This window comes from Podarcis cretensis, assembly GCF_951804945.1.
Source record: "Podarcis cretensis genome assembly, chromosome: 8".
Classification (NCBI taxonomy): domain Eukaryota; kingdom Metazoa; phylum Chordata; class Lepidosauria; order Squamata; family Lacertidae; genus Podarcis; species Podarcis cretensis.
Window position 1 is genome coordinate 83,747,302 of NC_137177.1, and position 21,022 is coordinate 83,768,323.

At 50.7% G+C, this 21,022-nt stretch overlaps 1 protein-coding gene across 5 annotated transcripts; it reads right to left on the reverse strand.

The window, feature by feature from the left end:
* Positions 1 to 78: 78 nt before the first annotated feature.
* HP1BP3 (heterochromatin protein 1 binding protein 3) lies at positions 79 to 15,560 on the reverse strand. 5 transcript variants are annotated; one of them, XM_079986976.1, is made up of 14 exons: positions 15,403 to 15,534; positions 13,116 to 13,355; positions 10,113 to 10,290; positions 9,525 to 9,627; positions 8,196 to 8,349; positions 7,679 to 7,838; positions 6,747 to 6,890; positions 6,096 to 6,176; positions 5,405 to 5,562; positions 4,407 to 4,497; positions 4,102 to 4,261; positions 2,125 to 2,236; positions 1,433 to 1,558; positions 79 to 1,295 (listed from the first exon to the last, which is right to left on the reverse strand). In XM_079986976.1, exons 3-14 carry the CDS (start codon positions 10,197 to 10,199, stop codon positions 992 to 994), a joined length of 1,680 nt encoding a protein of 559 aa, XP_079843102.1. In that variant the 5' UTR covers positions 10,200 to 10,290; positions 13,116 to 13,355; positions 15,403 to 15,534; the 3' UTR covers positions 79 to 991. The 5 variants fall into 5 exon arrangements, with proteins under 5 accessions (XP_079843102.1, XP_079843101.1, XP_079843103.1 ...); XM_079986975.1 differs by having other exon boundaries at positions 13,116 to 13,352; positions 15,403 to 15,532; XM_079986977.1 differs by having other exon boundaries at positions 13,102 to 13,352; positions 15,403 to 15,532.
* Positions 15,561 to 21,022: the final 5,462 nt, after the last annotated feature.

A 21,022-nucleotide genomic window follows, 5' to 3' on the forward strand; every position in this document is an offset into this window, starting at 1 on the left:
TCTCCCCGCATCCCAACCCGCCAGGCCCCAGCCCCACACTTTGTGGGTGTCTGCAAAAGACCACACCCCAGACAGGTGTCAAGAGTCTACTTTTTATTTTAACAAACAGCATGTTCCTTTGCTTAATGGCTCTACTCATTTGCTCTACTTAGATTGTTCTCGGTCATTTTCTTTTCTCTTTTTTTTTTCCTTTAAAAAAAGGGGAGGGGGAACAAATGACGAAACCTGGTGTTCGTTTCCACCCGCCCCCCGCTCTTTCTTTACAGAACAAGTTTCAAAAGCTGGATTCAAAAAGAACTTTATGTAAGCTTGGTTTTCAGGCGACATTGAAACACTGGGGGTGGGGAGCATCTAAGCTAAAAAAAAAAAAACAAACACAAGAAAACACAACAAGGTAATGAAGAAGGCGTCTGTGGGGAAGCCCCCCGCCCCCCCACAGGGCACCCAACTCTTCTTCTGAGAAGACTTGCCCACCCCAGGGGGTTCACTGGCCTGCAAGAACCAAGCAAGGCACCCAAAAGGCGGGAGGAGGAGGGAGGAGGAGGAAGAAGTGCCCTGTTCAGAAAGTCTTCCCGGGGATCCTTTCCACTTTCTAAAAATATAAAAATCTTCTTCTGCAACCTGTTTCAAAAGCCCAAAATTCAAAGGCAAGGTGACCCTGTACAGATTAACCTTCTCCTTATTTTTTATTTTCAAAAAGAACAGTTCTATGTTACTGATTAAAGGTTCTGGAGGGGAAGGGGTCAGGTAGATGGGAGAGGGGGAGAGGCGAGAAGGCACAGAGGGCAGGACCTAGATCTAAGGGGAGACGCTTGGATTATTAAGTGCCACTTTGACTAGCTGGCTTTCACCGCTGCTGAAGGAAGTGGGGGGAGAAGAGAGAGATGTTTGAAAGCATCAGGAGGAAGAGACAAAGGTGGCCTTGCACTTCGCAAGCAAGCGTGTGAGATCCCCACCCCCTTGTGCCCTGCCACTCCGGAGGGAGAAGGGGTTACTTTTTGGCTCTCAGGGACTTGCGCATGGTGGTCTTGCTCTTCTTGGCCGAGGGCTTCAGGTCCTTCCTTGCGCTGGCGGCTGAGGAGGGCTTCTTGGGGGCAGAGAGAGTCTTGAGGGCCGGGCGGGGCGGGGCAGCTGGCTTGGCTTTCTTGGCCTTGGGGGCCTTGACCTTGGGAGGGGGGGCTTTGGCCTTCCCACGGCGGGCCACGGGGGCTTTGCGGGGCTTGGGTTTGGCCTCCCGCCGCTTTGCCAGTGGGGGGGCCCTGTTCCGGGCCTTCGGTGGGGGCCGCTTCTGCATCCTGCCAAGGAAAGGAAAAGCTCTCAGGACAGGCCCTGCAAGCCCAGCCCCTGCCTCTTCACAGCAGGCCAGGTGGCCCAGGAGGGCTGCCATGACTGTTAAAACTACTTGGACCCAAAAGCGCCCCCCAACAGATACCTTTTCCTTGGAGGGGGCTCTTCCTCCTCTGACTCCTCCTCTGACTCCTCCTCTTCCTCTGACTCTTCCTCTTCATCCTCCTCTGACTCTTCCTCTTTCTGTTTCTCTGGAAACAGGACACCGGGGCTGCAGGGAGGAAAAGAAGGAACACCCCCAAGAGGAAATAATCAACTCACCAGGTGGGAAAGTGGAGCTCAGTGGGAGCAAAAGGGGCAGGATCCTCCTCTCTCCCATACCTTTAACCACCCAAGGCTTTAGAACAGGGAGGGGGAACTTTGGCCCACGGGGGGGGGGGGTCCAGTCTTGCCCGCAAAGTCACTTCCCCCAAACCAGGCCCACCTGCCAATCATCTGATGTCAGCTGGTAGCCAGGGAGAAGTGGGAATCAATCCTGCTAAAGGCTGCTTCACCAGGGGGCCGCCACCTATCGGTCACCTGACACCAGATGATTGGCGGTTGGGGGCCTGCGGGGTGGGAGTTGAAACGATCTGGACTCGCCAATCAAAAAGGTTCCCACTCCTGTTGTTAGAGAGTCAGCTGGAGGACAGGTGTGTTTGTGAGAATAAGCTTGGCTCGAGTATTTAAAGCATTTCCTCAACTTTTCCCGCTCACCTTGCCCTGTCCCACATTGCACCTTGGAATCTCAGGTGCTTCCTCCTAAGGCAGAGGCTGCCCCCCCCCCAACCCCATTACCTGGGATAGTAGGGGAAACACAGCTGGAAGGTGCCACTGAAGCCCTTCCCGGAAATCTGCTCCATCCAGCCGTACTTCTCACACTTCTGCAGGGTCCTCTTCAGTAGGTGGACTGTGGGGAGGAAGGGGGATGGCACCATCAGGAGGGGCACCAGCCGCTTGAGCTTAGCACACCCCCAACAAGTCCCTTCCCTGCCACGGAATGGCCTTTTTTGCAAGCCCCGTTACTTAGGATTCTGACGAAGAGGCCAATTTTGAGCCGCCTGTGTGCTCAGGGGTTGGGGAGGGGTTCGAGAGTTCAGGCCAAAGCTCCAAGGCAGGACCTCTGAGCATCCCAACCTCTGCTCTTCCCAAGAAGCCGATTCCTACTGCCCCCCCCCCCCGCGGCATGGCTGCCAGAGCAACTGGAAAGCTTGCCTTCATCTACCTAGCAACAGTTTATGCTAAATGCTGCCCCACTCCACCCCTGCTCCTCCCTCCTTTTTTTTTTAAGGTGAACTTTGGCATGAACTTGCACCCAGCACCTTCTCCAAAGGGAACAAAAATCCCAAAGGAACAAAAATCAGATTCCAAACTGCCCCTCTCTAAGCCCTTTCAAAACATAGGTCAAAATTGGCCCCCAAAGCCTTTGTCTGTCTCTCTGTCTGCTCCCCTATATTTGCAATGAGTATTCTGAGCCAAGTGGAGGGGCTTTTGCTTCATCCACTGCCCTCGCCCCCAAGATGCCTGAGGCAGGGCGGAAAAAGCACTCTGGCTTTGTGTTGAAGGAGGAAATAATCCAGGCACAGGTTGTGAGATATGAGCAGCAGCCCACGGACTTCTCCTTGTGGCGGACAGAACAGGCTGCCTTGAAAGGGCAGCTAGAAGGGAGCCCATGTGGAGAACTGGGGGGTGGCGGCTTCCATTAAGCCTGTGCCCTTGCCAAGGCTCAGTGTCTTTTCAAGAGCAGGCGCTCTCCTGGAACAAAAATATGTGCGCGCGCGCACACACACACAGCCTGCACACGCTTTCTCCCAGCAGGTCTCCTGCAAACCTCAACACTGGGCTATTTTAAAACCCAAGATCTGAGAGGGGGAACCCGGGCTGTAAAGGCAATCAATGGAAGAAGGGAGTGAGGGAGGATCGTGCAGGCATTTCATTTGCCTAGGCTCTGCTCCTGCAACGTAACCCCTGTCCTGGTTGCTCTTTGAAGCCCTCGCCCTAAACCCACTTAACCTCCAAGGCTCTTCTCTGGAGATGTAAATCTGCCGAAACCAGGGGCCCTCAGTAATCCAAGCACAACCAATCTTCCCTACACCTGACAACAGGCGGCGATGGCTGGTTGCCACTCTCATCTTTTCCTGTTTCTATAGATCTGGGCGCCCCAGAGAGATAAGAGGAAATACACTGGAGGGGGTTGGACTCAGGGTGCCTTCCAACTCTACGAGTCTGCGATCTATGCATTAGCCCCAAAGTTAGAGGCTTGTAGCCTGCGCACAAACCAATGAAATGTGTCAGTCTCCTTCCCACCCCTGCCGTACCCCACGGCTGGGCCCTGCTGGTATTCACTTTGGCCAGTGCAGGGCCCTCCCAGATGACAGGGGGATTCTTTAGCTGCGATTCTTGCATTGCAGGGGGCTGGAGCAGATTATCCTTGGGGGGTCCCTTCCAACTCTACAATGTTACACTTCTATGACTTTGCCTGCTTGCGTCTGTGGAACTAGCTCTCTCCCCCAGTGTGGTGTAGTGGTTAAGAAAGGTGGACTCGTAATCTGGGGAACCGGGTTCGCTTCCCCACTCCTCCACCTGCAGCTGCTGGGTGACCTTGGGCCAGTCACACTTCTCTGAAGTCTCTCAGCCCCACTCACCTCACAGAGTGTTTGTTGTGGGGGAGGAAGGGAAAGGAGAATGTTAGCTGCTTTGAGACTCCTTCGGGTAGTGATAAAGCGGGATATCAAATCCAAACTCCTCTTCTTCCCCCCCTCTGTGCCTCCTTACCTTGGAAGCTGGAGTTTGACCCTGGGTGATTCTCCAGAACATATTTCTTCAGAGCAGTGGTGGAGCAGGTCTTGGGCTCATTCATGGCCGCAATGGCGGAGAGGATGGCATCTTCCATCAGGCTCCCACCCAGAAGGGGCTTCTCCCCAGATTTCTTCAGCTGAAACAGACAGTCGTTATGGTAAACCCCAGCCCAAACCAGACGCAGCCCCCTAAGCTGCTTGCTCTTGGCAGGCCAATGGAGGAGGGGAGCCAGAGGGAGTCAAGTTAAAGGGAGCTGGGCTGCTCTCCCCCCCCCAACACACCTGGAAAGTTCCAGAAGCTCCTTTGCCTGTGATCTGCTCCAACTGGCCCTTCTCCACTGCTCTCTGCAGAGCATTCTTCAGCAACTGGGGTCTGTGGGAGGGAAGAAAAGGAGCTTTAAGGCCATGATTGGCAGAGAGAGCGGCAAAGACCACACAGTCCCTATCTCCCAGCAGCAGGGAGATCCTGCTGAAAAGAGGGAGGATGGCTGAAACAGCCTCCTAGGAGGAAGAGTGATGCTTCTTTCCTGGGCCCGAGGCTGACACAAAGCCCTCCTGGGTGGCCCTTCCTTGAAGTGGAGGAGATTCTGCTCCCTCACCGGATGCAGAATGGCTTGTTCTGTCCACAGGCTGTGAACTGGAGCACAAAACCCTCACACAGACTACCAGCCAAGTAGCTACACCCTCCTCCCCCCCCCCCCCGTTTTAAAAATCCAAGTATACTTCAAAACATTTGGAATAAACCTAGAAGAGTTTAAGGATTCCTTTTTTGCGGGGAGGAGGATCACAGGAGCAGTGGGGCGAAACTAATTTTGAGCAGGAGCGAAAGCTGCCTTCTACCAAGCCTGGGCTGTTTGCCCACCCCCAGCTCAGGGGTGGAGCAGCTGCCTTTCGTGCAGGGAGCCCCAGGTTCAGTCGCCACTGAGCTGGAAAGAAAGCCATTCCCTCTGCTCTGGCTACAATGGCGGGACACTCTGAACACCCCATAGGTACATGTCTCAGGTGAGAACATCAGTTCGTACCCAAAGTTAGTCCTACTTGAGTAGATGCAACTGATGGACATGGCTCAGTTCCTCTCACTGAAATGGGTCCACTTCTGTGAACATGGTACCACCCGTGTTCCCAACAGGGAATAATCCTTTGCTGCCAATGCCAAGTCGGAAGTTGTTGAAGAGTCGTGCCCAGCCACCTGCTGTCACAGAGGGCAGAGCCTAAAGCAAGAAGTCCCAGCTGGTTGGCCAGCCAGTGCCTCCTTCCTGCCCTCCCCCTTCCAGCCCTACCTGATGTCCACCTTCAGCTTCGGGTAATACTGGGAGACATATTTCTTGATCAAGCTGTAGGATGCCTCCTTCGGCTCGCAGAGGCGTGTAAAGGCCAGCGGGAGGATGTCTTCCAGCTTCACCTGCTGCTCTGGGCCGGACGCCGAAGAAGAGCTCCGCTGTGGAGGAGAGAGGTCGGAAGCAAAGCAAGTATTCATTTCTTCTAATGCATTCCTAGCCCCGTTTTCTACATGTTGTTTACAAAGCAATTGTCTGTGCTAATCATTACGTCCACATCACATGCTTAAAGCACATCCCACTCCCCAGCAAAGAATCCCAGCAACTGTAGTTTACCCCCCCCCCACAGCTACATTTCCCACAACCCTTGAACTACAGTTCCCATAATTCATTGGCGGAAAGTAATGTGCTTTAAATCTATGTGGCAAATGTGGCTTTTATCTCAAAGATTATGTATGTTTACTGTAATCCTTTGCCATCAACAGACATGGAAAAGGGTCTGCCACTAGTTCTTCAAGTGCTTCCACCACTGTGGAACGTGTGCCTTCTTCAGAGCTCTTGAAGGGATACAAGACCTGATTCAGACAAGACCCCTTGTTAGTTCCTTCAGAGAATGGAGGATTTCAACTGTGCACACTAATTACGAGTTTTGCTACCTCAACTCCTAAACCTCCCCCAGGCCCCTCAGCATTACCTTCCGGTCCCTGGATTTGGGGGCCGTTTTCCCTGAGTTCGGGGCCACCACAAAGCTCCCAGAGGCTCCTTTTCCTTTCACCTGGCATGGAGAAAGAGGGGTCCAGTTCAGGCACCAGGCAAACTTTCCTTAGGAGGAAAGGCTGGGAAAGCTTCCCTATGCCATGCTGGCAGATGCTTTCCTCAGGCCTACTGTAAATTGGTTTTAGTGGTACATTTAACACCTTTGTTCCCTGCTCCTGAATTCTCCTTGGGACCGAGTGTTGGACAAAACAAATGCATTTCCTTCTCTTAGCTTCTAAGATGCTACTTTAAACCACATCAGGGCACTGTTTCTCTAGTAATCTATCCAACATTTTTGTAGTCTCTTTGTCTAAGTTAACTGTGCCCCTAAACGCTCAGCCATTTTGTTTCTCTCTCCCAACTTGTTCTGACAAGGTCTGCCATTTCTCTCTCTTTAGCTCTGCTCATCCTGTAAATAAATAGTTTTGGCCAAGACAAAGCTGCTCCTGCATGAATAAAGCCTTTGAACTCTGGAAAATGTAAGTGACTGTTTCAGTCTTAACACACCCAATCTGCAAGCTCTCCTAATGCTGGGCAGGCTAGAGAGAAATAAGCAAGCAAAAGAACCCTTGACCCACACCCAACTCACCTGCCGAATGACCCCTCGCTCTAGCTCCCTCTTGAGGGCCTGCTTGAGGAGGTAGCCCCTCCTCTCCAGCTCCAGTGAAGGGTACTTATGGATGATGTACTTCCGGATGGCCACAACTGATGCCCCGCCTTTCTGATAGCATGCCTGGAAGGAGAAGAGGCACCTGTGACTAGGCTTACCCTATGCCAGTTGCTGGGGAAAATCACACCGAGGTGTCTGCTGGGTATAGTAAGAACAGGAAGATGGCCTGATCTGGCTGTATCTTTCTTGCACAGTTGCAAGATGGGGTGCTTCATAACCCTACCTGGAGCGACTAGGGGGTCAATACCATCTAGCTCAGGGTTACCAGATGGACTAGCAGGGGCTTTTCACTCGCAGGATTCTCCCAGGCCAACTAGCAAAGCCCAGGCTGCTCATGACTTGAGCCATTCTCCCTTTCTGACTCAAATCAGGGTGCTCTCATAGCCATACACTGCCTTCCTAAAGTGTGTGCATGTGTGCATTCCCCCCACCTCCACATGAAATGTGATGGTGGCCGATTTCTGACAGCATCCCAAACAAAGCCCTCTATAAAGATATTTTAAGCCTGGAGGACTTCCTATAGGAAACTGGGAGGTCCAACTGGCACGTGTCAAGGGCGTCTCCTGGCCCAAAGGCTGAACACTGACCACAGCAGAGCTGTGTCCTTTGAGCTGGGAGGCAGGGGCGTTTGCACTGGTGCTGACGGAGAGAGCAATTATTATCAATGATTTATTAATCGCCTTCTAAACAATCCGTTTCAAGGCGACCTATGCAGTAAAAACAAAGAAACAGCAACTGGCACTCTATTCCTGGGGAGTGAAAGGTGACAAAAAACACCACATACCTGGGGGCGGGGCACAAAGAGAAAGGAAGAGCAGCAAACCCACAAGAAGCCCACCCTTTGTGCTCACCTTGATTGCCTCAATCAAAATGGCATCCATCTTGGGGCGAGAAGAAGCTGCCATATGCGTCTGCTTCTGTGCTCTGGCTAGCTGGCTGGCAGAGAGGGTGGCCCAGGCAGGGATGGTCTTCTTGACTTTCTTCTTCTCTTCTTTGACTTGATCCTTCTCCCTTTACACACACAAAAGGAGAGACTCAAAACTCATGCAGGAATCCCAGAAGCCCAAATACATTTTCTGCAGCTCAGGGGAGCTCTGAGTTCACAGAAAAGCAGAGAGCTGGAATAAGAAGAACTGGGCAACTGAATGTTGGACGTGGCCTTATACAAAGCCACTTCCCCTTAGCCCAGGACTGCATCCCCCAAATTGTCAGGCATGGATGGCAGCTCAGAGGTTGAGCACCTGCTTGGCATGCAGAAGGCCCCAGGTCAATCCCTGGCTGCATCTCCAGGTAGGCTTGGCAGAGACATTGGCATAGCCTTTGCCCCCGGGTATGGACTGCCCCCACTTCAGTGCCCCCACCCCTTACTCCTTTTTGGCTTCCTCAGCAGGCTTGGCCTCTCCTTCCTTTTCCTCTACTTCGGGCTCCTTGGGTGGCTCTGCCTCACTGGGTGCGGCTGGTGGAGTTTCATTCTCTTGCTCCTCTACAGTCGAAGCAGATTCCTCTGAGCTGACATCAGGATCTGAGAGGGAAGAGGAAGAAGAGGGCCATGTGCAAGTTACATGCAAAGGACAAAACGCACCCACACCCACTGCAGTTGGGCCAACAGGCCCTGCCTGAGGAATGCCACAATGGGACAGATCGACCTTGGCCCCTTCTGCTATGTCTCCTGACTGAAGTGACTGCTCACAAGCAGGCAGGATGGCAAAAGCAATCAGCTGGTAGCCAGAGGCAGACGGGGGTGGTGGTTGCCCACTGGTGGGCTATTGGGAACCATAGGTAGTGACGGAGTTGCCTTTTTGGTACCTTTCAGCCTCCTTCACTTATAAGCTGATGAGTTGGAGGGCAGCCACTGGCTCAATCGGCAACTGGGGCTCAGTTTCCACCCCCAATACTCTGCAGGGTAGGTGTGGTGGTGAGGGCAGGCTATAGTTCAGGGGCTGAGCCTGTGCTTTGCCTGTACAAGGTGGTCTTCTTGGTGGTACGACCACAGGGGAATACCCAGTTGGCAGTGAGCCCAGTTGCTGGGGACGGTTCTCACCCCTTGTGAAGGCTCTTCCTGGTGATGTATGCCCGTTTGTGCCATTACTGATTTCCAGGAGGAAATCTAAAAACATCCCTTGGCCTTGGATGGCTGAAAGGTAATGTTTCAGGCAACTCTGAACTCACTGGTTGGGGGAACACTTTTCAAAACTGTTTTTATTGAAATTGAAATACTTTATTGACACTTGTACAACTTGTATACAGTGATATTACATGAGCACCCCCCACTCAGCTCTTAGTATCTCTATTTTTCTGTTTTAGAACACTTCTCCAAACAAAAACCAAAAAAAAAAGGAAAGAAAAAAAGAACGTTTAATTTAATAAAATTCATACACCTATTGATTGTAAAAACAAGGAACCCAAACCAGTTTACAAAAAATATTGTTCCTATTTTTCTTATTAGGAAGGGTGGGATGCAAACTGAAATAATAAATGCTATTAAAAATAACATAATGCATCAAACTTTCCAAACTCCCACCTGATTCTCTGTGTGTCTCATATATACACATACAATTTTAGTAGATCCCCAAGGGTCAACTTATAAAACAGTGATGGTTCTCTGGCTGAAAGGACAAGGCTGCATGCGAATCAGCCCTACCGCCACCACTTGACCACAGACCAAGGAGGACAACAGGTGGGAGTGGGAGTCTTTACCTGGCTTGGCCTCCTCCCCTTCAGCAGGTTTGCTTTTGGGAGGAGTTTCCCGAGCAGAAGAATTCACGGCCCGGCGGATGGGCATGGTGGCGTCTTCAGCCGTCTGGAAGGGAAACAGTGGCAAGAGCGTCACGAGGAGAGTCCAGGAGGTGCGGAGTGGGCTGGGGCAGGGGGAAGGCTCCAGAGGGAACTAGGGACACCCAGAAGGAAGCCACCATCACCCCACCATGTATTCCACCTAAGACGGAGGCAACTGCACTCAGGCTCCTTAGGAGGCAGCTGGCTCCAACTTCCTGTTTCCATCAGAACTTGTGAGCATCACAGGATGTATAAACATTTTAATACGTATACAGTATATTGCTTCTGTTCAGAACAAGAAGAGCAAAGGGACCCAGCAAGGGAGGTCTCAGGGGAAGCAGGGGAAGGGATGCTTTGGGATGGGGTGGGGAGGAGAGGGCAGGGGAAAGGGAAGGGGGGTGTTGGAAGCAGCCCCAACCAAGATTCCTAGAAGCAGCAGGGGAAGGAAGAGTAGAGCAGCCCTCGCAGGGGCCAGTCCAAGGGCGAGCGTGGGGAAGGGTCGGCCCCTACCTCACTCAACTTGTCCGGGGGGGCTCCCGTTAACAGTGGAAGCGCCTTACGGTGTGCGGGATCAGCTTCGGACAGATCAGTCGCCATTTTAAATTAATGTATAACCCCAACGTGAGAGTAACACTTTGGAGCCCCAGGTTTTAACCTCAAGGGGAGAGGACTTCCTAACACAGACAACCTGAAGTGCAGAAAAGATTTGGTGTGAAGGTTAACAACGAAACAAAAACAAAGGCAACTTCATCTACATCCCTCTCGCGCTACTGAGCAGTCAAAGCAAAAGAAAGCAACAAATTAAGCAGTTGCAGAGGAGGAGGCCAGGAAGCCCACTTTGATGATGGTCCAACGGAGAAGCTGGAAGCTCCCGTCAGAAAACCCTGGAGGTGGGAAATGGGTTTTCCTTGCACAGATTGAGGGAGGGGTGATGGAATGTCCTCCTCCTCCAAGGCCCCTTGCCCAGCACCCAACAGACCAAGGATGGAAGTGGAGGCCCCAGGGTTGGCGACCCAAGCAGAATGCAACAGGCTGGCATGTTGTGGGTGGAAACGTCCCCCTCCAGCCCCAAAATCTTATTCTACATGTGGGACGTTTAAAGACAACCCCACAGCTTTCGTCAGCAGAGGCCTGAAGAGCCCAGCCAAACAGCTTCCACCCATTTTTACCGCGAAGCAGCTCATTGCCCTCACCTTCACCAGCTTATTTTTAAATGTCACAAACCTCCAGGCAGCAGAGGGCTACCTTTAAAAACAATACCACCAGCCACCCCCCTCCAACAAACAAGGAGTTGCAGCAAGAGGCCCTTACAGCTCCATGGCGGGGACAGCAGGGGGAAAATGAATTTGGAGTTTCAGCCCCCAATCCTGTTTCTTGAAGCAGATGAAATGTGACACTCAGGGGAAAACAACTTCTCAGCCCCACTGCACTGTAATAGAGCTGAAAGTGGGTGGGTGGAATCCTCATTTTTCAGAATTACAACTTTTTTGGGGGGATGAGAGGAAATAATTAAACTGCCTGGAGCACAAATCAGTCTTATCCCCTCCCCCCTAACCTATTTGAGGTGTGGGAAGGATGTGGGTCGGACGAGGGCAAGACATGCAACTGTAATTAAAAAAAAACCCATCAGGTTAAAATGCAGGAAATGAAAAACAGCATGGGGAGGTTCTAGGCCCACCACAGGGCAAATTCCCTACATTCCTTTTGGCCTCAGGCCCCACCAACAAGAAAGGTTTTACGTCCTCTCTAGAGGGGGGGAAGGAGCCTTGATGGAGCGACTGGGAATAGAGGAGCAGAGGGGGGAAAGGCAAATGCAGGAAGAGCATCCTAGATTTATCTCCCAAAGGGAACAATGCCCTGCAATCTTTCTGAATGTTTACTTCTGCCAGAAGAGACTGGAGAGAGAGACTGAGAGATCTGGGTGACACTGGGACATCTCTGCCTCTCTGAGCTCAGGCATGGCAGGGCACAGGGCCCCTTGGCTGGCACAGTCCTGTGTATGGATTTGCAAAACGTACCTTCTTCCCCTCCTCCAAAAGACCTAGGAAAAAAACTTAATTTTTATTTTAAAAAACAACCCAGATAGCCTCAGACAGCCAACATGTGTGCGTTGTTCCTGGCATCAAGTGTAGTAACCCCTCTACCCAGGCTAGCAACTGCCACCCCCTCCTTCTTTGCCTACAAAACACTCTTCTTCAGGCTGAGATTCCGAAGCATGTAACCTGTAAATTTCAAACCTTTGCTTAATCAAATGCAAGTCCCCCCCTCACCCATTTTACTTTTCTAAAGAATACCGAAAGTGAGCATGATGTTCAGGAGGAGGTTTCATACATTTCTGTGGGACCAAAGGAACTCCTTAGGCTTTGATTTTGCTGGTGCTTTAATGCACTTTTTAAAAAAGAGAGCTGCCCCTCCAGAGAGCCGTCGTGTTTGAATCTTGCAAAGCTTTGTCTGTCTCTGCACAAGGCTGGTTTCAAAGCGTGGAAGCTACTAACAGGGTTTCCCCCTGGGAGATTAAAAATGCTGTTGCACCAGACCCCCTAAGCACAGCATGAAAGGATTTCCTTCTACCTTTTTTAATCTTGTCAAGCTGTAGTAGATGCTAACAACAGTGTGGTATGGTGGTCAGAGTGTTGGTTTAGGGTCAGGGAGGTCCAGGTGCAAATCTCCCCTCAGCCACAAAGCTCCCTGGGCAAACAAGGGACAGTTGCCTAACTCTCTCTTAGCCTCACCTACCTCACAGGTAGCAAGACCCTCAGGCCATGGAAAGGATCGGTTTGTCCCCGTATGTGCTAGAGGTCTCACAGAGCTCTGGGTGCAACCGAGCACCTTCTCTGTGTGGAAGGTCTCACTGCAGGTGCGTTTCAAACCACATGCATTTTTCTAGGCAAAAGCGAGAATCATACAAAAGACTCCAAAGGCCCAGATTTAGCTAGAAGCTTTTACATCACAAGTCATATAGGGGATTTATGGCGCCAACATTTCAAACTAAAACTAGGTGGCAAAGCTACAATTGTTCCGGGAGACTTTCAGCACCTACCCAATACTCTGATCGTGTATCCCAGTCCTCCAGATGTATTGGTCTACAACTCCCATCATCCCCAGCATCATACAGCTGTGCTGGCGGGGGTGGCGGCGATGGAAGCTGCAGATCAAAACACCTGTAGGGCACCAGAGGTTGGGGAAAGCTGATGGAATCATTATTTTGCACTTATAAATCACCTGCTGTACAAGGCAATTTGCTGTTGCAGCCCTTATAGCTGTGCCCCCCCCCCGTTGTAGATTAGGGGGTGCAATAAGGCTGAGAGACTTGCCTTAAGGCCACCTAACCAGCTCATAGCAGAGGCAGGATTTGCACTGGGGCATTCAAGTTGGCAGTTCAGCCACTGAGATGCTACACTCTGCCACTTCTCAAAAGAGGTTAAAAGCGTTTCCAGGAACAATGTCAGTGTCAGGAACAATGTCAGGAAAGACTCTATACTTTCCTGATGAAACACACCTACAGGAACACACCTTCCTGTGGCCCAAGCTAACTTCAGTTGGAAATTCTGTGCTGGATTAAAATAGTCCACATGGACAGCATTCCTCCTCTTCCTCCTTGTGACAGGCCTCCTGGTATCTCTGACACTGCTTGCAGGGTGGGGGAGGGATGCCTCTGTGTGCGTCTTTCCTGCTGAATCCAAAATGAAGCGGCTGGTCGAGATGAAAGAATTTTGCACTGGAACCTTAAGGAATCATCGCTTGTGGATTCTGCTATAGGCAAGACAGAGATCAGAGACCACAATGGAATTGCCACAATAATTATATATTGAGCCAGGCCTCTGGGTAGATCTAGCTCAGCGTTGTCTACACAGACTGGCAGCAATGGCTCTCCAGGTTCAGGCAGCGTCACTGAAGATGCTGTCAGGGACTGAACGTGGATATTCTGCTTTCAAAACAGATGCTCTTCTACTGTGCTATGACACTTCCCTAATGAAGATCCAAGCACAGCAGTCTAGATTTTAGCTTTTCTACCAGAAACTTGGCGGGGGGTATGTGTGTTAGAAGCAGCTCTTGCCTGCTTCAGCCATTTAGCCCCAAAAGCAGGAGGTGGTAGGCTGGAGGAGGAAGGAGCTACAGAACCACACCTAGAATGTAATCCTGGAGTTGCTACCTCCACCTGATAAAAGTTTTCAAGATTCTTCTGTGTCTTGCCCATCATCCTTGTAGTTTCCTCTTCACCACCCTCAGATCTACCGCTCCTTTATGTAACTCCCATCATTCCTCCATTGTTGCCCCTTATGCCCAGAGCACCTTACCAAACACCTGCACACCATCACCTCTGCTCTATTTCATCCTGCAAAGCCTTCCTCAACACCCACCTCCTGGCATGACCCTTAGCTCTCACCCCTCCCTGAAAGTACACCAGGGCAATGGGCTGTGTGGAGGCCCTTCAGATGTTGTTGGACTCCAACACCTATCAGCAATGATCAGGGATCCTGGGCCCACCAACCTCTGAAACCCCTGACTTGCCCCGGATCCACATTATTGGACCAAACAGAGCACAGCTGCCCTTCCTCTATTTATTGCTGCCTCCTTGTGTCTCTCCTGTTCAGCATTATGCCTTCCTCAGATGCCCATCAGCCCCAGCAGCGTACAAATATCCTGGCTGGGGCTGATGGAAGCTGTAGTCAAAAAGCTTTGCAGAACACCAGGTTCCCCCTGGATTTAATAATAGATTACATTCATACAGAAGTTGCCAATGTGGTGCCCTCCAGATCTCACTGGGGTCCCCAATTCCCATCAGATAGCATGGCCAATGGTCAGGGTCAATGCTGGGAGTTGTAGTCCAGGGCACCACATTGGCTGCCAGTGGAGGCTAGTCCACTAGAGGAAAAGGAGCACTGTCCTCTGCCAGTCCCCACCTTCCTCCTTACTTACATCCAGCTCCGTGGAATGGCTGTGCCTATCAGTTTTCCCTCCTCGTCGTCGTCTCAGTGTTGCCCTTGTGGAACTCAACAGGGGGATGAATGGGTACAAAACTAGAATTTAGTTACCTCTGTCATTGGCTCTGGCACCGCCTACTTCTGGGGCTCCCCCTCCTTTCCTCCCAGCAGCCTGAAAAGGCACTGCTGTTGGCTCCCTCGGAATGACAAGCGCTTCAACCTAGGGGGACCCAGCTCATTTTTGTAAAGTGCGATATAAGCACTGGCGAGGCTGCATACGCAGCACGCACATCGAAAAGCTCACCCTGCTCAAAGGCTCCTGGGAGCTGCAGTTTGCTAAGGATGCTGGGGATTATTGTAGCTCCGTGCGGGCAAGCAAACTTTGGGCGTGGGGAACGTGCGTCAGCTGCCACCTAAGGCAGGTAAGCAAGGAGGAGAGAGGCTGCACGAGTCCCTCTTCTGCGCCAGCCGGCCAGCCTGTCAGTTAGCCAGCCAGGGAAACGGACCTCTGCGGGTCGGTGTGTGTCGCTTTCTGCCTCTCGTTTCTCTCTGCGCAGCAGCAGCAGCAGCGAAGAGGAGGATGCGCAGGGGCTGCTTCGTAGGTCCAGTCCGGGGGCGGCTGCCAAGGTGTGCCATGAGCCCCGAGCTCCTCCCCTCCGGGCCAGAAGGGCTGGCACAGCAGCCGCGGCCACCGCCATCCAGGCCCCACCGGGCCGCCCCGCCCCCCTGCCCGGCGCGCGGCACCGAGACCAGCGCAGGCCTCGCGAGGCCAAAAGCGTCACACGGGTACAAAAAAAAGCGTTATGCAAATAGGAGCGCGGGCCCAACGCGTGACCTTTGACCCCGCCCCCCTCTCCCGCCCGCCCGCCACTCACCGGCTTCAGGGCCTCCTCCTCTCCCCTCACACCCCTCTCTCTTTCGCCGCGCGAGGCACAAAGCGGCGGCGGCGGCGGCCCCTTCAGCGACGGTAGCAAGAAGCGGCGGCGACGACAGCGGCGGAACCGGAGGGGACGCTGTGGGTTCGGCGGTGGGCAGGAAGAGGCGGGGCTTACCGGGCCGGAGCAACCAATAGCCGGCGGCGAGCGCCTTTCGAACGCGCGGCGGCGGCCAACCGCCTCCTCCGAGACGCGCGTGCGCTGCGCCGCCACTCCCGTTTGTGTTTTCTTTCCCCCCTCCCTTTCCTTTCCGAATAAACAAAAACGCAGCCCGGCTTTGAACAAGGGGGAAGGGCGCATGCGCGCTTTTGAGGCTGGGAGGAGGGGGAAGGGGCAGAAGCGAGCTTCTTTTGGCGGGAAAGTGTGATTCCCCCCCCCCCCAAAATCAGGCGACTGCGCTCTGTCTCGCGGCCAGCCACGCCCACTCCTGAGAAAGCCTCCTTCACATGGGAATTTTGTACATGCTCAGGAGACGGTGGCTCTCACTTACCTCCAGCGCTCGCTGTTCCAAGGGGAACGAACCCCCGGCAACCAGGGATTCCTTCGTGAGGGGCAGCAATCTTGACATGCTCAGAATCTCACCCGGCTTAAAAAAAGCGGGTGGGAAGGAGTATATGGAATACTGTACATTTTTTAATCCTCAAGAACAATGAGATGGTTTATGCATAGGAGGACTCGCGCCAGAGAAGAAGGCAAAGCCAAGTGGAATCTGGTTGCTCTCTGCACATGCCCAGGAGATAACCAGGAGCCCATCGAAAGCAGGCGCTCTCATTTATATGGACATGGCTTCTGTAAAGACTGAGAGCTAATAAGGGGGACAGGCTCATCTTTGCTTAACACTTAAAGAGATAAGACCTGTTGTAGCGAAGCAGGGAGAAAGAAAGAAATGGTTCTGTGGCTGAAGACAAGCTTCTTATAGAGGTTCCAGAGAGACACCTGCCACATGCAATGGAAAAAAAATCCAAGGATTTTATAGAACAGGCTTAACGGTAGTTCCCAGTGCTTGTGGTTCCTTAGTTGTAAGTAAAAAGCAAGCCCATTCATTACCAACTCATATTCACCCCCCTGTAACAACAGCCCTGCAAAGTAGGCCACTGTCTTCACCGTTGTAGCCAGACAGATAATTTGGTCTCTGCTCCTCCCTCTGCTCAGGAATGGCACGCAGGAGAACAAGCAGGACTCTGGGTCTTGGGTCCTGCGACACGTTATGCAAAGCAATGCCCCTCCTCACAAATATGTGTGTGAGCATATGCAGAGTTTTTAATGAAAAATGAGACTCCTCTTGTTCCTGCAAACCAGTTAAGTCACAGCCAGGCTCCTATGGTGGAGTAAGCAAACAGTGCATGAAAGGCTACATTTTGACATCCTCAAATGACAGCAGGCACTAAATACAGTGGTACCTCTGGTTACATACTTAATTCGTTCCGGAGGTCCGTTCTTAACCTGAAACTGTTCTTAACCTGAAGCACCACGAACTAATGGGGCCTCCCGCTGCCGTCGTGCGATTTCTGTTCTCATCCTGAAGCAAAGTTCTTAACCCGAGGTACTATTTCTGGGTTAAGGGAGTCTGTAACCTGAAGCATATGTAACCAGAGGTACTACTGTATATAAAACTGCAACCTTTTCTTTTTGGATGTATTCAAAGCCCTGCCAAGTCCCCGCATCCTATTTCCTGGCCGCTGGACCAACCAAATGTAGAGACCCCATGAACAAGGCAGAAACGCAGCTAACCTCCCTTTTTGAGCGAGGCCATCTAGGTGCCTCCAACGCCCCACATGAACAGGGCAAGAGTATACTCAAGCCAAGCTGGAACTAAGGTACACTGCACCTGAAAGTGGAGGTTCCATCTCTTGCTCACAGCTGCTGGTGGAACCATCTCAGTACCACAGGTACTTCCTTGCTGGGATAGACAAGCATCTTGTTTCTATTATCGGAGAGCTGGTTGTAGTGCAGGAAACCTTGAATTGGGACGTTTTGGAAGGCTGGGATAGGGAGATGAGGTACCCTCTCCAAACGCCTACCAGCACCTTGCAAGCCGACATTTAATATATAATTCGTTTTAAGGTTTCTAACCTCCTGCACTGAAAAATGCAATATCAATCTGAAAAAGAGCCACTACCACACATATATTATTTGGCAGAATTAAGGAGTAAAACCACCCCATGGGCAGCAGAATCTCATCTTAATCTGCTGACTAAGCCATGGCCATTAAAAGCAAAGTGATGTTCTCTCCTTTAGCTGCTATAAGTGTTTCCCAGGTTTTATTGTAGATTTCTATGATTGTTAACAGAGAGGAAGGGCAAAATATATGTTTTGATAAATCTATTGCACCATCCTGTTCTATTAGGGGCCAACCAGAGGCCCCAAAAGAGAAGCCCCCATGCAGGACCTGGGTGCAAAAGCCAGCACTCTCCTCACCTGTGCTCGCTCCTGACTTGGATTCAAAGCCATACAGTGACCACTGACTTAATTAAAATAATCCTCTGCTAAAGCCATCCAAGTTGGTGGCCATCACTACATCTTGTGGCAGTAAGTTCCATAGTTTAATTATTTCTTTTCGTCTGTCGTGAATCTTCCAACAATCAGCTCCACTGGATGGCTCTTTTTTGGTTCTACTATTATGAGGGAGGAAAAACTCCTCTCTCCACCCCATGCATACTTTTATACCCCTCTATAATCCCCCCCTTACAATTTTTCTACACTTAAAAAAGCCCGAAATGTTGCAGCTTTCCCTCACACAGGAATTGCTCCAGCCCCATGATCTTCCTGCACCTTCTCCAACACTATAATGGCCTTGGGTTCTTCCTAGTCCTACTCAAGAGTTGACCATTGAAGTTTATGGGCTTGGCCAATTTAGGGTCATTCATTTCAGTGGGTTTGCTCTGAGCTGGACTTAAGCTGGATCCAACCTCTTTTATAAACAAATAAATCGGAATTAACAAGGGTTCCCCCACCCAACACCACCACTTTCCAGCTTCTGCTCAAGATGGCACATGCCATTTTCATCCTTCAAGTGGGTGATCTTGGGCCAGTTGTTCACTCTCAGCTTAACCCATCTCACAGGACTGCTGTGAGGATAAAATAGAGAGAACTATGTACACCACATGGAGGAAAGGAGATAAAAATGAATTAAATCGCTCTCTGGCCAAAGGCAGCAAATGATAAGCCCAGAAATTTGGCAAAAGCTTAGTGCAGTTTGAGGCAGACCCATTGTAAAGAGGGGGCTGTATCCAATGCTATTCCCTCTCTTGAGCAGGCCCATTTATTCCATCCAGTCTGCTCTAATCTACTTGGAAACCATCTATGACTTTTGTTAGCTGAACAGGAATTGCCAATTTCCCCTCTACTTCCAGAGTGCTTTAATTTTGCTGAAAACTGCAAAAGCTGTGGGGAATCTTCCTCAACCCACCATACTTTCATGCAGAAATGCCACCTGCCTTCTTCATTAGAAAGGTTGGAGGAACTGGAAGATGAACTTAAAAGTGCAGGATTGTGGGGACTGCACCAGCCCCATCATCCCTGACCTGTGAGCCTGCTGGGAGCTTGGAGTCTAGCAACATCACCTGTAAGGCTATTGGTTCCCCATCCCTGTTCAAACTCAAGGAGGATCAATTCTGCCTGCTCCCAGCAAGATTTGTAAAGAAGAGGAGTTTGGATTTGATATCCCGCCTTTCACTCCCCTTCAGGAGTCTCAAAGCGGCTAACATTCTCCTTTCCCCTTCTCCCCCACAACAAACACTCTGTGAGGTGAGTGGGGCTGAGAGACTTCAGAGAAGCGTGACTGGCCCAAGGTCACCCAGCAGCTGCATGTGGAGGAGCAGAGACGCGAACCCGGTTCCCCAGATTACGTGACTACCGCTCTTAACCACTACACCACACTGGCTCTCAAGGAAGCAGCTTTTACCTTCATGGTAACAGAAAGCTGGAGTTAGTGAAGAATGTTAGGCAGGGTGAGATTCTTTTGATGTGTGCGCACATGCATAGAAGCCCATTGTTTATGACGGCTCTGTTGACATCAGTACTTTTCATAGAACCATTTTAAAAAGGACTCGAACCTTCCTGACCCAAAGCTGCTCTCTTTCTCTTTCAAAACACACAGAAGTCATGGTTGCTAAGCTAAACCAAAACCCAGAAATGCAGGCTTTAAAGTCAGTTGGTATTAATAACTTTGGGGCTGCAATTTTGCATGTTCTGCTCACTTCTCTATCAATACTCCCATTTCTTCAGACCTGCTTCCTTCAGCTGTAAAATTCTAAAAACCAAACCGTAGAGCCACAGGAGGCTGTGCCATTTTAACTGAAGCAAACTGTGCCGCTTCTAAAACACCCAAACTGTTCAATAGCTCTAAGTGTTTGAATGTGGCTGTGGCTTAATTAAAATCCTTTCACAGCCACCGCCACCAGCAACTTCTATATTTTTTAGCTTCTTGCAATAAGGTGGCTGCCAGCCCCCAGGAGTTGAAAGGAGAAAATGATACAGAATGCTCACACACACACACACACACACACAATGGACTTGGGTTGCCTGAAGGCAACAGTGTGAGAATCCCCAAGGAAGTGCTGTAGAAGACCTGTAGGTGCCAGCATAGTAAAATTAGCAAATGTCTGTGACACTCTTTGCAAGGCAGCTGCCTGGGTCAGCTTGTAGGCCCTGCTGGAAACCTGTGCACCTGTACCTCCGCTTTAAATACCCTGACTTCACCCCAGGGCTTTGCAAGTCTTGGCCTGGAAATCTAACTTTGGGCTTACTGCTTATGAGGGAGCAGAACCCCCTCCTCAAATTACACACAGTAGTTCCAAGTAAAAGTGCATTCATTTCTGACCGTAGTCTTTGTGCTTCTGTGGAATGGGTTAAGAACTAGGGCACACTGCTTCAGGTGTATGGTCAGAGACTGCTGGCAAAATGGGATGTTTGCCCATGATATCCAACCAGTGTTAATTATTTTCCAGATCCACAGATAGGAAATGAACGCCATACAGCATGCAGAAATAAAAAAGCAAGGGTAACATATTCAGAGTAATGTTGGGCTCGAGTGCACCATCTCTTCCAAAAAGAAAAGAAAGAAGGAATATGTATCTTGGTTCTACTTGCATACAAAGGAAAAGTTCACACCCTGCAACTAACAACATGGCATAATTCTATAGTCTCAAAATGTAGTGCAAAATGACATCTACCCTTCCAACATGGCACAAACAGTGTAGATAGTAATCTGCTACACCTGTTCCCATTACCTCTGTGGTAGAAAAGTAAAAATAAAACCCACCCATACAAAAAAAAAAACCCCGCCCTCCAATCATGACTACTAACACTTTGAGATTATATGATGGTTGCAAAGTTCTAAGCCTAGGACTCTCCAGCTAATTTACTTTTAGTCAGACTTTGAACTTAAACCTTTTGTTGCTGTTGCAAGCTTTCAGCTGGCTGTTATTGCAATTGCTGATAGAGCTTCATAAAGGGACATTTCAACCCAAGTAATCTGAGTGAGGAAGTGACCAAGTTCCACGCAGCTTGCTTTACGATAGTGAACGGAGAGAAAGAACCTTATTCCAGGCGTTTTTGT

Bases quoted from the DNA above. Each gene is read 5' to 3' on its own strand.
- HP1BP3 (XM_079986974.1), bottom strand. From the start codon at position 10,199: ATGGCGACTGATCTGTCCGAAGCTGATCCCGCACACCGTAAGGCGCTT. The intron at 7,839-8,195 runs GTAAGGGGTGGG...GTGTGTGTAAAG, and splicing joins GCTGAGGAAGCCAAAAAGGA to GGAGAAGGATCAAGTCAAAG. The intron at 4,262-4,406 runs GTGTGTTGGGGG...TGTCTGTTTCAG, and splicing joins GAGCTTCTGGAACTTTCCAG to CTGAAGAAATCTGGGGAGAA.